At 42.2% G+C, this 14,887-nt stretch overlaps 1 protein-coding gene across 4 annotated transcripts in view; it reads right to left on the bottom strand.

Moving 5' to 3' along the window:
• Positions 1–6,958: 6,958 nt before the first annotated feature.
• The window catches only part of SLC6A11 (solute carrier family 6 member 11), a 220,377-nt gene continuing 212,448 nt past the window's right edge, over positions 6,959–14,887 (bottom strand). For all 4 annotated transcript variants that reach the window (XM_039481696.1, XM_039481698.1, XM_039481697.1 and 1 more), the window contains exons 12-15: positions 13,444–13,546; positions 12,536–12,636; positions 11,647–11,817; positions 6,959–7,124 (exon numbers count right to left, since the gene is read on the bottom strand). In XM_039481696.1, coding sequence (XP_039337630.1) covers positions 6,972–7,124; positions 11,647–11,817; positions 12,536–12,636; positions 13,444–13,546 — 528 coding nt within the window. In that variant the 3' untranslated portion in view covers positions 6,959–6,971. The remainder of the gene's footprint in view (positions 7,125–11,646; positions 11,818–12,535; positions 12,637–13,443; positions 13,547–14,887) is intronic.

The raw sequence follows: 14,887 nt of genomic DNA, 5'->3' as shown, positions 1-14,887 counted from the left end.
TAACTGCTGCTTTGTTCTGCAGCTCCTTTTATATGGCTCTCCCGGCGCTCTGATTGGGCTTAGTCCACCCTATCACAGGGAGGCATAGATTAAACCTAAGAATGGGAGACACCAGAGAATTCAGCATTTGGATCTGAATGGGGACCCTCTCTTCCCCAGCAGGTCCTCACTACCCTTATATGTTGTTTCCTTGGTGGGGAGAGAGAAGCCCAGGGGTTGGTTGGCCCATTTACTCCTCCAGCAACTTGTAGCAGGCCTGTTCCTCCTCCAACATTTTCATGGTGCATCTCTCTCTTCTTTTTTCCCTCTCTCTCCCACTCTGCCTTCCCAAGGATCCCAACTTCTTTTTTCCATTCTTCTGTGGGATCTTCCCCTTCCCTGACCTTACCTCCCTTGGCATCCTCTCTCCAATCAGTGCCTCCTCTCTTTCCTTCCCCTTCTCCAAACAGGACAGTGGCTGCTGTGCATTAGGTCTGACGAATCCATTCAGGCAGCTGGTGGCTGTCTTCACCTGCTGCAGAAGCAGGGATGATGCAGTGAGCAGAGCAACATCCACAGGAAGAGCAGCAAGATGCAGCAAGGGGAGGAAGAAGAGAGGCAGCCACAGGAGCAGCAGCCCCTAAAAGCTGGGAGGAGATGCAGGAAGAACACTGCCTCAAGACAAGTTAGGATCTCCATGGGACCCAGACCAGAATCCTGGGGCTCAGACAGGGAGGCTTGGCAAATATGCCTTGGGTTACTAAAATGGAAAGATTTTTTTAAAACCCAGTTCAATGCCATTCATTCCTTTCTGTATTTCTCTCTGCTGAGACAATGAAAACAGACCAGTCTACTTCCATTATCATCACTGGTCTGTTTCCCCTTCCAGGTTTTAATGCATTAGCTCAATGCTGCAATGTTTGCAAATTCTGCAAGGGGCTATTTAAATCCAAGTAACAAAACTGATTCCACAGGAAAACAAACTAAAATTAAAAGAGAATTCATGGGCAGATTTCTGTTGATGCTCAGATGTTTCTTTTTTCAAACCTAATTTTGGGACTATATTTAAGCAGATTGAGCCTCTATTAAAAAGAACCACTATATTTCTATAAGGCACACACACAAAAAATGCAGGAGCTCCTTGTGATGCTCTGCAGCAACAGACTGACCCACTAATCCCACAACTGAATTTGTTCCTACTGACAGCGCTTATGCTGAAGCAACTACATTGACTCCTGCCACATTAGAATAAGCAGCAGGATACAATGTTTTCCAAATGGAGAAGACTTTAGATAGTACAACTAATACAGGGCCATTTAGATGGAATATAGTTCTGCTCTGATCACTAACCACCGTCATTAAGCATGGCAACCACTGAATCACATGGAGGCACATGTGCAAAATTAGGCGAGACAATAAAATCGAATGTTAGCATTGTCTTGCCTTCTTCTAGGTCTGGCTTTGCACATGTACCTGTGTATGATTCAGTGGATGCCATGCTTAATGATGGTGGTTAGTGATCAGAGCAGAGCTATATTCCACACAAATGGCATGAACTGAAGCTGGAACTGCCCCTGGGGTTGTCTGTGTGAATATGTATAGCCTGCTCTTTTGAGCATGGCATGCCGCTAACTCTGCCTTTTTTGCAGACTGTTCACCCTTTGGGAGAGAAGGGAAGAGTGAATCATCCATGCACAGGATAAGAGAACAGTGGGTGTTTTTATTAAAATAACGATGGATTAACCAGGGCTTTTCACTAAAAGGTTATGATTTACAATAACATTTAGAAAAAGCTGCCAAACATGCAGCACAACTCCATAGTGAGTAAGAGCCTAGGAACAGATGGATAGATGGTTAACTACATTGACTAACTTAATATCCATCGGCAACTCTTAGAGGAAGGCAGGCCCTGTTATACTGTAACAAACCCACTCCTACAACCTGCTGGTTCCACTATGCTGCACACTCACTCCACAAGAGCAACAATGATCCTCTTAGTCAAAAAGGCACAGCTCCCTGTCCCCTTGGGCAGAAGGAGACTCATAATTAGCCATTACAAGTATAGGTCCTCTGACATGCAGTCATTCAGTTTAGTCTCTATGTAGGAGAAGGCATACTTAGTATGATAATATCATGAGGAACAATTATTGGCTAGAACATGTCCCTGGCTTTTAAACCAGATTTTTGTTCCTTCTATGAGGAAAATGTATGAGATTTTAGTTTCTGCTAATAGGTGATGGCAAACAAGCTCAAGTCCTTCTTTTCCATGGACTGGACAACCATCATGGCAACAGTGGTGTCCACTAAGAAAAGAGGGTAGAGATGCAGAAAAGAAGAATGGAAGACCAAGAAGCAATGGCTGTACTTAGTACCCACCCAGGATTACCACCTAGCAAGGAAGTGGCAACGGCAGGCCACATTTCAGAGCAGTGAGTTTGTTGTAGGAGTTTTAAGAGAAGTCAAGGAATGGTCACAGTCCGCAGGGTAATAAGATAAAACAATTTGGGAAACTGACATAAAAAGGGTGTTGGGGCAAGACATCTTTAGGTACATCACCCATCCTCTTGCTTCAAGTGTGGAGCCCTGCTGTTTTGTCCTTTTAGCTGTGGTAAATAGTTTAGACTGGTTTACGTTTTCAACGTCATGAGGAAACGGGCTAGAGACTGACTTTTCTTTGTAAACAAAAGCATTTCTATTGCTAGCTCCTACACATCAGTGCAGACCACAGTATTAGGAAGGCCAACAGCTGGCTCAGAATCCATCCCTCAAAATGAGTCCAAACCAACTCTTTTTAAGGGTTCAAAGAACTATAACCAACATTGTTTTCTCTGTGTTTTCATGCAGCTCTATGTTTCCATTTTCCAGCTAGGCCTGGAATTGTAAGTGTCCATAAGCCACCAAAAAAGATGTCCCTATGGAATTTCTGGTCCAGTCAGACCTTTTTGGCTTAACTGAACACAACTATAAGGGTCGGGTAATCCTCTGACCATGTGGGTCATTAACCAACCCAACCTTCCCACTCTTTCGACATATAAAGATATACCTATGTCATAGAACTGGAAGGGATCTTGAAGGTCATTGAGTCCAGTCCCCTGCCTTCACTAGCAGGACCAAGTACTGATTTTGCCCCAGATGGCCCCCTCAAGAATTGAACTCATAACCCTGGGTTTAGCAGGCCAATGCTCAAACCACTGAGCTATCCCTCCCTGCTTCTACTGAGCTACCCCTCCCCCCTTCTTTGCCCATTCATTTGCCCATGGCAGAGTATAGGTGCACAGAGCATATCAACCTCTGAGGATGGGGAACAGCTTATCTATCAGAACTTTTAATCAGCCTGACATGCAAAATTATCAGCTTGTGCTAAATTATCATCTCAATAGGCATGTGGGACAGTGACACAGGAAAAAATCTCAGGATAGAGGCAGTTATATTTGGAGTAGAAAGGAGGATTGAGTGGATGGGGCACAAGACTGGGACTCAGGAGACCTGGACTCAGCCACAGACTTTCTGGGTGAGTTTGGGCAAGTCAGTCAACCAATCTTGTGTCTCAGCTCCCCATCTGTAAAACAGAGATACCTGATGGGGTGTTGTGAGGATAAAATATATCAGTGACTGTGATTATGAGGGCCATATAAATACTTAGTGAGAGACATTGATATAAACCAAGGACACCAGATACGGTTTTACCCATTTCCTTTAATTTTAAAAAATGAGTAAGGAGACAAAACCTTGTGCCCTTCGAATACCAAATCAATTTTGTGTGTGTGTAAAACAGTACATAAACCTTGGTGGTTGTTCGATTTCTGGATTTTGTTTTGTTTTTTTCCTCCATAATACTGCAAATACTCAGAAAAGGGAAATATTGTTTCTACTGCATATCAAAAAAAAGGAATCACAATGACATAATTGTTTTTTTCCCTTCATATTTTGTTTTTAAAAAAGTTCACAAATACTAGTAGGAAATTTGCCCCCCACCCCTCCAAAAAAACAAACCAAACAAAAAAACCCCAACCTCATACATCGTAAAAAACAAATCAGTAAAGTGTTAAATGGGTCAGGTATTACAAGCACACATTTATAAGCACATCACATTAGTAACTCTGTATAATGCTTTAGACCATGCCGAACCATATGTATGTGTATAAAGCTATTGGTGAAATGGTTCATAGCAGCAGAGTAGGAAGCATGTTCCATAGTACCTGTAGAGATATTTGGACGAGTATGACAATCCAAAGTGGATAAACAAGCTAAAATGCATGGCTCACTTTGTCAACAGTGGTGAAATGTGGTTTGATTTAAATGGCTACCCTGAATTACCTGGAATTATCATCTCATTTCCATGGGATGGACAGTTGGTGTGGTGGCTATCTTACAAATTGGCACATTTAAATGGTTACTCTTGCAAACTCACAGGAGTAATCTTGACTTCCATTAGTAGCTCCATTGAAGTTAATGGGTCTCATGAGAGTAAGGACTCTTTACACAATTAAGAGTTTGCAGAGTCAGGCCCTAACAAAGCAGCGGACTTGGGTTTCTAGACGCTTCACCACTCATTAGGAAATGAATAGAGACTAGACAGGATAATTTGGAGAGACTAGATACAGAATGCCTTTCTAGGCAAGGTGATCCACAGATTGCTAGTTGTTTTTGATGAGCTAGTTGTCTGGCCCTTTCAGTGGGGGAACAAGAATGAGGACCAGAGAAGGATGCTGGACAGAATGTATTTTGCATGACCTGCTAGTACTGCAAAGAGGCACTGATTTCTGAACTCTGGGGTGGATACATTTCCAACATCAAGCGGTAGGATGGACTTGCATCTCAATATTTTCTACAACTAGCTCTAGCTGCAATTTTAATTTTGATGACATTTCTCTTCAGTAAATATCCCAGCCAAGGCTTTTAAAAGTAACTAGTGATTTTGGCCACCTCAATTTTTGTTTGCCCAGCTGGAGCTCCTTAAAGAAAGCCGATTTTCACAAGGTACATGCTCAGCACTCTCTGAAAATCAGGCCCCTTTAAGATGTCTCTAGTTGAGCACCCAAAAATGAAGGCATCCAAAGTCACCAGTCCCACAAAAAAAAATTGGATTAGTTTTAGGCTGATACAAGAATAGTCTTCTCTTCAGTTCCCTCTCCCCCCAAAAGACCATTAAATTATATAGATTACATAATCTGATTTGAGGATATATGATTCTACTGAATATCTTACAGGAGCTATGCAAATTATCTTAAGATCACATTAAATTGTCAAATCTATATTATACATCTCTGTGTAATGTTAAGATATAGTAGAAACTACGGATGAAATCCACCCTTGTGCAGTCAGCCCACATGAAGCCTCTGTACCGCTCTAGTCCCAGTTAAACTTTTCCTAATAGTTCCCTGTGCTGGGCTTCTGAGTATGGGTGAATTTCAACCTGTCTGAGCAGGGGGTGCTGTGATATTGCTCCAATATTCTGTTATTCTGTTGCTTGCACATTAGCTGGTGAGGCAAGCCTATGTGAGACAGTAAACTCACCAGTTTCCCACCCAGCCACTGTGTCAGATGTATCCTGTCAGCCTGAGGAGAGAGGGAAAAGAAATTGTCTAGTAGTGGGGTTTGCAATATTGACAGAGGGAGAGAGCACAAGATAGTCTAGTGGTTTGACTATTAATTGGGAACCCCTGTGACCCAATCATCATTTCAAAACCCAGTTCCTACTCTCTTTGTAGTTTTGGGCAAGTCACATCCCTTGTCTCAATTGCCCCATCTGCAAAACATGTCCTATATAACTTACCTCACAGGGCTGTTGTGCAAGTAAGGAGCCAACTGCTCCAGTTGTGTTCAGTACTGTTTCAAAAGTGCTTTGAAGATTAAGAGAGCCATAGAAGTGCTCTAGATGGGCATAATTTATTTCTGGATTTCATCTGAGGGGGGGAATCTCTCTAAAATGAGTTTTTAGAGAGATTCATTTTTCTCAGATCCTCTCCAGCTAAAGAAGCTGTCCTAGGGACTCCCTTTCTGTTTTACAAGCAAAGACAAACACATTTCAACTCAGGGAATGGGAGAAGTACAACACAATGCAGGGAATTTTAGCTAGCCACAAATAACATGGAATAGCTTCAGATGTTCCAGGGAGCAGCACAGGTGAGATCAGACACCACTCACTTCACAACAACACACTTCAGAGTTCTTAAAAAATAGCCTCTAGATGTCTCCAGGAAAATAGTCATTCAAAGGGGGATTCATTCCACCACATTTCGATACCTGGCTGTGGTGAGAAGTTCCGGCATGGGGGAAGACACTGATGAGGCGGTATTTCCTTTAGGCTCCAGAAAGAGTACTCACCATGCGAGTAGTGCTTTGTCAAGTACAAGGCTGGAGCCTGCAGTCCTGACTCGGACAAAAGGACTGCCTGGTTCAGGTGCAGAGTTTGATTCAAAAACTGCATGATCCAAGCCCCTTTGAAGATAATGGGAAAGACTCCCATTGACTTCAGTGGGCTTTGGCTCAATCCCACATTCAGATAGAAAGACGATGCAGCTGAGTTACTAGTCCCCCCAAACTCCCTCCAATATAAACAAAAGGACATTGTGACCCCCTTTATAGACATACATTAGTAGCTGAAATGGTCTGAAATGCTTACAGATTAGAACAGATATATTTATACAACACCATGCTTTCCAAAAAATCCAAGTAGAAAAGTTTTACAGCACATTATACAGGTCCTTCTAACGTCTATAAAACATTTACTAAAATCACCATATTACAAGTCATCACTAACATACAGTACTATGCTAGTTCTTTTTTCTTTTATATAATCGTTACTTATAATAATAATAATAATAATAATAATTAAAAAATCATTGTAAACAACTATACAATGTTCACTTTAAAATTAACTGGTTAATAAATTTTGTGCAAAACAAGCAGCCTCTATAATTAAGTGAAGTATTTTATTTATTTATTTATTTATTTATACAAAAAGTAACAGACAAAAAAAGATAGTTCTTTCAGAAATGTGTCTCCTTTTCTGTGATGGCTGAAATGTTGCCATCACCTTTCAGTTTGGCATCACAATCATTTACTGTAGCAGCATATGCCCCTGCTCCAAGCTTTCCTCTCATCTTCAGATCTGGGCTAGGTATGACCAGCTTCCTGAATTTCTGAAACATTGGAGAAAATGGAAGATATTATCTCTCTCTCTCAATCAGAAACATACACACATGCAGCCAGAATCATCATCATCATCATCTCCTCATAGCAGGAATATTTATGGAAAATCTCTTCTCTGCAGGCCCATTTCATTTCACTGGAACCCTGTGTGAGCCACTTAATTGGTGTAACAAGCTGCACATCACACCACTCTCTTCCACAGCATTCCAATCCAAGGGCTTGAACATGAAAGCAAACCCTCATATGCTTGACCAAAAGCTTAGTTTCACAATAGATGCAGGGCAATATTCATTCCTCTGCAGAGGTGAGCACAAAGACTAAGGCTCCATTTATGCAGGTGAATTTGATGGAATCCAGGAAGATGCAGTGAGAAAAGTATTAAATCAGATATGCAAGAGCCTTTCATAGGGGGTCTGAATATAGAACTGAAGCTACAGTTGCAAATTGTATCTGTGCTGACCTAAAAATATCCTTTATTTAAGAAATAAATTCCACAGATTGGTTACAATGGTCCTGCAGCCTGCTTGCAGCTTTGGGACAGAGTCAGACCTGTCACTCATTGGCAGCAGAGAAATGTCCTATCTCCTGAAGTTGCCTCCAGGTGAGATAGCTTCCACAGCCAAGAGAATTCCAATCTCTTTACTGAATTACTGATAGTGCTAAATATGCTTTGAGGAAAAGCACAATAATTTCTCCTAATGCAAAGCATGATAAATTGCACCTAATGATATGTCAATTTCCATCTCTTTTCTGGATGATCCATTTGTTTCCAGGGTGTGCCAGATCAGTGGATTTTATTACTCAAAGAAAGGATATTTTTCAGGTTGGCATGGATAAATGTTGCTATTTTGCATGCTAAGGTCCCCATTACAATTTGATTTCATTCAGTATGGCTCCAGGGAGGGAAGCAGGATTATTCTATAAATATAGGCATCTCAGACGAGATGGATTATATATAACTCTCCTCCATCTTCCCCTAAGCACTAAGCTGTGGGGAAGACATCTTTCCCACCCCCCCCCCAAAAAAAGGAAATGACATTGGCTAAGATTGGATGACCAATACACAGAATTCAGTGAACTGATGACCATCTAATAGATCTCAGTACGGGAGACACAACTTCTTTGCCCTGAGATTGTCCGTGCTCTTAAGGACTGGAATTTGATGCTTAACCAAAGAAGGAATCTTTCTTGAATTCACTTAGAAAATGAATGCTACAACAGTTACCAAGACTACCTGTCTGAATTAAAGAACAATGCTGGGTCAGTCTTGTTAGTGACAGCTCCCAACTTCAAATAAAAAGAGTAGCTATTGGAGGCCTACTCTAATGGATAAGAAATATAACACCACCTTCTGCTCGGTAAAATCTGGACAGTGCTGTAAGGAGTAGAATGGGGTTCCATGATCGTGCTCTATGATCTTGCAGGGTTAGAATAAGGCTGATGCCTTAAGGAAGCATGTAATGCAGGACTGGTACAGAGCTACCTTTACTTGAACATACTGAGAACATTATTCCACAGAGACTTCACCCTTTTGCTTGGATGCTCTTATAGACCCACAATAAAGCCCTATGGACTTTGCTCCAGCCATTAGAATCAGTTCTATTTGTTGCCTTCTCTTCGGGGTGCACATCAGCAATAATTCCTTTATCCAAGTACACCTCTACCTCGATATAACGCTGTCCTTGGGAGCCAAAAAAATCTTACTGCGTTATAGGTGAAACCGTGTTATATTGAACTTACTTTGATCCACCGGAGCGTGCAGCCCGCCCCCCCCCCCCCCGAGCACTGCTTTACCGCGTTATATCCAAATTTGTGTTATATCGGGTGGTGTTATATCGAGGTAGCGGTGTATTCATTGTAAAGCTGTCTGATCCAGGAAAGAGCACTGGGTTTTGCAAAAGTACACCTTCTCTGTGAGATAGAAACATCCAAAAGGTGTGAAGACATATAGCAGGGACCTTGCCCAGCTTTGCAAATGTCACCCCACATCTTGGGTCCTGACACAGAGAGGCTGCAGGACACTCCATTTGCTGTTCCAGATGCAGAGAGGTCAAATACCAGCCCACCAAACTGACTTACAAAGAGTCATATGTTTCTGGGTGTAGCAGTCACTCTATTAATCTGACTTCTGCCATATAAATTTTGGTGTTAATCTCCCCCTTGATGGGCAGTGCACACAGAGATAAGAAACTTTGCTCCACACAAATAGGAGAGTTTCTCTCTGGCGCAGAACTGATTATGGTTTTCCCATTTATGTTGACTGTCATGAGCAGAATAGGCCTGTTACCCCTGGACAGAGCAGTGCTTTCAGACCTCAATTAGTCATTGCCTTCTAGCTGGTGGATGCTGTGCTCCTTCTTCCTAGTACCCATTCCCAAAACTGAATTGGGAAGATCCCTTAAAAAAAGTAAAAATCTGATTCTCTGCATTCACCATTTGTGGGATAGGCGAATATACAGCTGTATATTTGCCAACAGATGAGATGGAGTCAGATAGCAAGTTGACACTCAGATTTACTGTATAGATATCATATGAACCATAAAATGCTGAAGAATGCTTATGTATGAGAACAGAATTCCCAATAGCTTCAAGAATTGGATTTTTGTTTCTGTAACACCAGTTGTTGTTTTCAATTATGCCTATCTTCACCTTCTGATAGCATTCTTCTGAGATGAGACCTTGTACATGAAGATAGTCATCTCTTGCCCAGGCCTATGACTGCCTTCCGTGGCAACATGTGTCTGTCTGTCCTGAATCCAAGGTACTCCAGGAACTGTATCAGTCTGGGGGTTTGCTTTAGCATTTTAGCTGTACAGAACCCTGATCATAAACATTGTCTGGGAAGTGATATGTGAATTTCCTTCGTCCCTAAAGTCAATATTATTGCTACCAAGTTCCTGGGGAGATACCCTGGGAGCACAGGTAAGATCAAACAGTAACAATCAAAGTTAAGAAAAGAAAAAGGCTGCCATCCACCAGCAAAACATATGAATTGTCTAAGGATGGTAAATGGAAATGCTTTGAAGTTATTTAGATGTTTTAGACAGGGTCCTTCTATGATTGTCTCTGATTCTCTGAGGCTAGAAATAGGATTGGAAATAGGTTGCAATGTTCTGTTCTGAAGTAGATGATGGATGACTTCATTCATGGTGTCTCCTGTCCATGAGTTGCTGAGACTGGGACTGGGGCAAAGTGGTTCCTGAAATTCCTGCACAGCTCCATAGGATAACCCCTCAGGACCAGGTCTTTATTTGATCAAAGCTATAAGTAACCCTTTTGCTCTCAGCCTGAGATAGCCAGGCATCAATTGGGAGTAACTCCAGACACAGCTGGTTAGGAGACATGCTGACCTGAGGAAACAGAAGCCAGCTGCTGACCCTGTGCTTGTTCTAGCTACCACTTACAACGAGGTATTTTGTCCTGTTGGAGTTCATGGACTGCTTCATCTTGCCATACAACCTGTATATTCCTTTCTATAGTCTCAGGCAAGAGTCAGGAGTGTAAGCCGACTTTTCTGATGATGCTGAATAGCCTCAACTTTCTATAAAGTTTCTTACTGTGTCACTAAAATAGCTGGGAGTCTGATCCCAAGGAACAAAGCCCCACATACGTGAATGAAACAGGCCTGAATCCCGCTTTTCCCTCCTTTCAAGGGAGAAGCCATAAAGCATATAATTTTTAGGTTGCAAGGGATCATGCCTACAGTACTGGCTGCCCACGTTAGCACAGCTTGGGAAAGCAGGTGGGGGCACTTAGAGTGTCCAAAGACCATTCATATTTGTTGTTTATTTCTCATTGTTGGTCTGATGCCTCCAGAGAGTTTTCATGCCAAAAGGAGGGGACTGAGGTTGTGCCTGTCTTGGTGAACAACCAAGGAGGCAACCTTCAACACAGGCTGGGAACAATAATCTCAACATTAGGGCCTGGTGATCCAGAGCAGCCCAATAATTACAGCATGGTGACTGCACTAGCTGCTGGGGATGGCAGCCTTATACTTTCCCAGTCTTTTAGATGTGGCAGGAAATGCCTATCCCACCATTCTACCCTCTGGGGGCATGAAGGGAGATACAGCCTGCAAGAGCACCAAACACTGCAAACACCTCAGAGGGGCAGGCAGAGCTGACATGACCATCTCACTGAAACCAAATGCAGCCCTCAGACACAGTATTGAGCTGAATTGTTAGTATAAAAGCATGAAATAAGGTTTGGGATTTCCCTTAGACAAGCTCTGCAGCAGGGAGGGCTCAGTGAGCCACCAGCCGCTGTGGAGGGAGAGAAAACTGGAAGGAACTTCATGGGATGGAGCATAACCTTGGAGCCAGTGACCACCAAATATGTTTCTGCCCCAGCCTGCAAATAGGTGGACAGACCATTGTGACGGATCTGTGGACCATAGCACGAAGAAAAATGCTCTTTTTTGGTCTGAGCTGTGCTTAGTCATCAGAAGAGAAGGGGTCATGCTCCTTTACCAACTTCTGCATAACTGAATGTCATTCCAAAAATATGTCTCACCTCTAGAATGGTTCCCTCTGTCTTCCACAACTTAATGCAGATCCACAAAGGAATACAAACCATGGATGAGAGGGCCATCATCCAGCCTATCCCATAGCCCCAGTCTGGGTACGTATAAACATTGTTGTATTTCAAAGGCTTATATTTCACCAGGAAAAAGATGAAGATTCCCTGAAATAAAGTGAGAAATACATTACCTATGTTTGAAGCCACACTGTCTAGGGAAAAAAATAAAATTACTGCACAGGCAGTCTACTCTCCCCCAGGAATCTGAAGTAGTGTAAGCTTTGAAGTCAGAGAGAGAGACACAGACCAATATCCTTTTTTATGTCCATCTCAAATAATTCACATCTCAGTTCCTGCCACAGAAGCGAGCCACCTTTCAAGTTTAAATCCTATTTAATTTTCACTTGACAATAAAACTTGCACTTTGATGGCAAAGCATAACTGCACAGCAGAGATTAAGTTTTGGGTCTGGTAATCTAGGTGTGATAGGAGAAATGAGCAAGATAGTTTCAAATCTATCACTATCAGAAAATAAGGACAACATCATTGGTCTTGAGCCAATCTCTACATTTGCACCTGCAGTTTTGCATGTGAAATCTTTTGCATGTGCAAAAGCTCGTATTTGTGTGCACAAATCTCAGATGTCCAACTAAGGAGTTTGTTTTTTCCTGTTATGGGAAGCATTAGAATTATGTGCAGAGGGAAAAATGAAGTTAACATTGATTCTTACCAAATCTACTGTAAGCTTCTTCAATTAAAATGTATGCCAAATGCCATGATGATTACTTCTCTATTTCTGTAATTCATAAAACTTAAACATCTGGGAAAAAAATCTGCAGAAAACCTATGCATTCCTGACCAATTTATTCCAATTAATACTTACAGCACAAATACCAGGAGTTAGGACGTTCCAACACCATTTAATTAACGACAATGGCCTGTACCCGATCATATCTTCGATGTTATCATAAAAGCGATTGCTGCCTGCCCAAAAAAAAACCCCAAACAAACCACAAGTGAATATAGAATGTTTCTGTGAGAAATCGATTGCAAAGACTAGGATTATTTAACTTGGAAATGAGAAGAGTTAGACGGGACATGTCTGTGATGAGGCCCTTCCCGGAGTGGACATACAATACATTCACTGTGCTTCCTGAATACAGGGACACCAAGCAAGACTGGAAAGGAAAGGCAGTGCTGGGGATATGCGTCTGCCCAATGGAAAATAGGGACCAACCAGCTGCCAAATCCTAATGGCTTCTGGTCAATATCAGTCTGAGCAGGGCCATTTAAGGCATAGAGGCTGCAGCCTCATGCCTAAGGCCCCTGGTTCTGAGGACATGTGACATCAGAATCTCAGCTTTCATTTTATAAAAGTAAGTTTCTAGCCCTTGTTGCCACAAAGAGAAGCTTAAAAAGGTGGCTTGCGTGTAACCAAGGCATCTATGTCTGCCTGAGTCTGCAGGTAGCCAGAAACGAGAGCTGGGCCCCTGCTATTGACACTTCTGCCTCTCTGGCCAGGGAGTGAGAGGAACCCCTGCTACCACTCCTGGAACCCCAGAGGGAAAGAAAGCCCTGGCCCTGCGCCTGCCTCTTTGGAGGGGAGAGGTCCCCTCCTGTCACTGCCACTCCTAGTGAGAGGCGGAGCCATAATACAAGGGCAGAGCCATGGAGGCCCCTGTCATGGTGTGACAAGGGCCCTGTGCCACTTTAAATCTGGTCCTAAAACTAAGGCCATAAGTGTATGACTTCCATAAACACACAATAATGTAGCAGTCTTCAGTAACTCACCGTAAATCCAGCCTATGCAGATGCATTCAAATATAGCCACAAAAAGAAGGCACATTCCACTGGCTGCATAGGAGTCAAACAGCTGGAAAACGTACATTCCACCCTTAAACACAAAAGACAGAAAAGGGAAACCAAAATAGACTGTGGAGGTCTGATGGGAATATTTCAAAGCACAAATATGATTTTAATTGCACAGTCATTCTCGTTCAGTAATGAGGGATGATAATTTGTCAGTGATTTGTTATTGTGAAGGCTCTTTTCTCCTACTCCCTTAGCCTGTTAAATACTGCACATTTGCGTTAAGATAGTAAATGTCTTAGGGGCGGGAGGGAGGTGGGAACAAGGCCCATCAGAATTAATGTTGTGTTCTAGGTGAACTTAGGATAACAGAGCATGACATTTGATCCTTTTCTGAAATGTTCTTCCCATTCCATCCTATTTGCAACTTCACTGTTACAGCACCAAGATTTAAATGACTGAAAATTCTCCAAAGCCCTGCACATAAATATGCAGATTTCTTCAAATGTCTGTTACACTACTATGTAAAAAGCATTAGCTAAATCCTGAGAAAACTCGCAGAACAGTAACTCCTATGGAACATGGTCTCATAGTCAGGTGCGCCCACTTACAGAAGGTTTGCATGTAGCTCAAGGTCTTTTAGATGCTTTGCTCATCTAAGTCTTTATCATGTAACAAAGATCAATTAATTAACAACTTACTGGTAGGCTTTTCTTTAATTTCTTTCCATTTCAAATAAAAAGCTGCTTTTCTAATGGTTTTAAAATAGAGCTCCCTAAATAATGTGCACATTCCAGAAATAGTGCATGATCAAGGGCAAACAGGGTTCTATTTCAGCAAAAACTTCATTTGGCATCTACAAAGCATAAGTCAAAGGAAGTCACTTTTTTCTAGGCTTTGGCGGCATACAAGCAATGCTTAATTTGTGCCAGGACTGAACCCTGGCACCTCTATGCTTGGCAGTTCATAGCCCCGGCACCTCTGCACTTGCTGCATCAGTTATGAATATAAAAGAATTGCTTGAGCCCCGGCACCTAATTGCTTGAGCCCCAGCACCTCTTTCATTACAAATTAAGCACTGCATGCAAGCCTTGCATAACATCCCTTTAAGTGGTCCTCCCTGATTAGCTGAAGTATGCAGGACAACTGTGCCAAGCTAACATGGCACAAAGTAGTAAAATTCACTAGCCTGCCTGTAATTTTTCCTTCTCTGAAGTGGTCACCTTGTGCTCCATGATTCTTTACAACTAAGCTATTCCTCCTCATCCTCCCAGAACAAAGGCTCTTTTGTTTTTTGTAACCCCCTCTCTCTACCATTGCTGGGAGAATATTTTTTGGCAAATAGTACTTTTCCTGAAAAATACATTTTTGAGGCTCCAAAACTATTAGTGAATTCGGGTTGAATTCAACTAAGTGGAAACTAGGG

This window comes from Mauremys reevesii, linkage group 7 (genome assembly GCF_016161935.1).
Source record: "Mauremys reevesii isolate NIE-2019 linkage group 7, ASM1616193v1, whole genome shotgun sequence".
Taxonomy (NCBI): Eukaryota; Metazoa; Chordata; order Testudines; family Geoemydidae; genus Mauremys; species Mauremys reevesii.
Note: the sequence above shows the minus strand (reverse complement) of the source record. Positions and strands in the feature narration are given on the sequence as shown.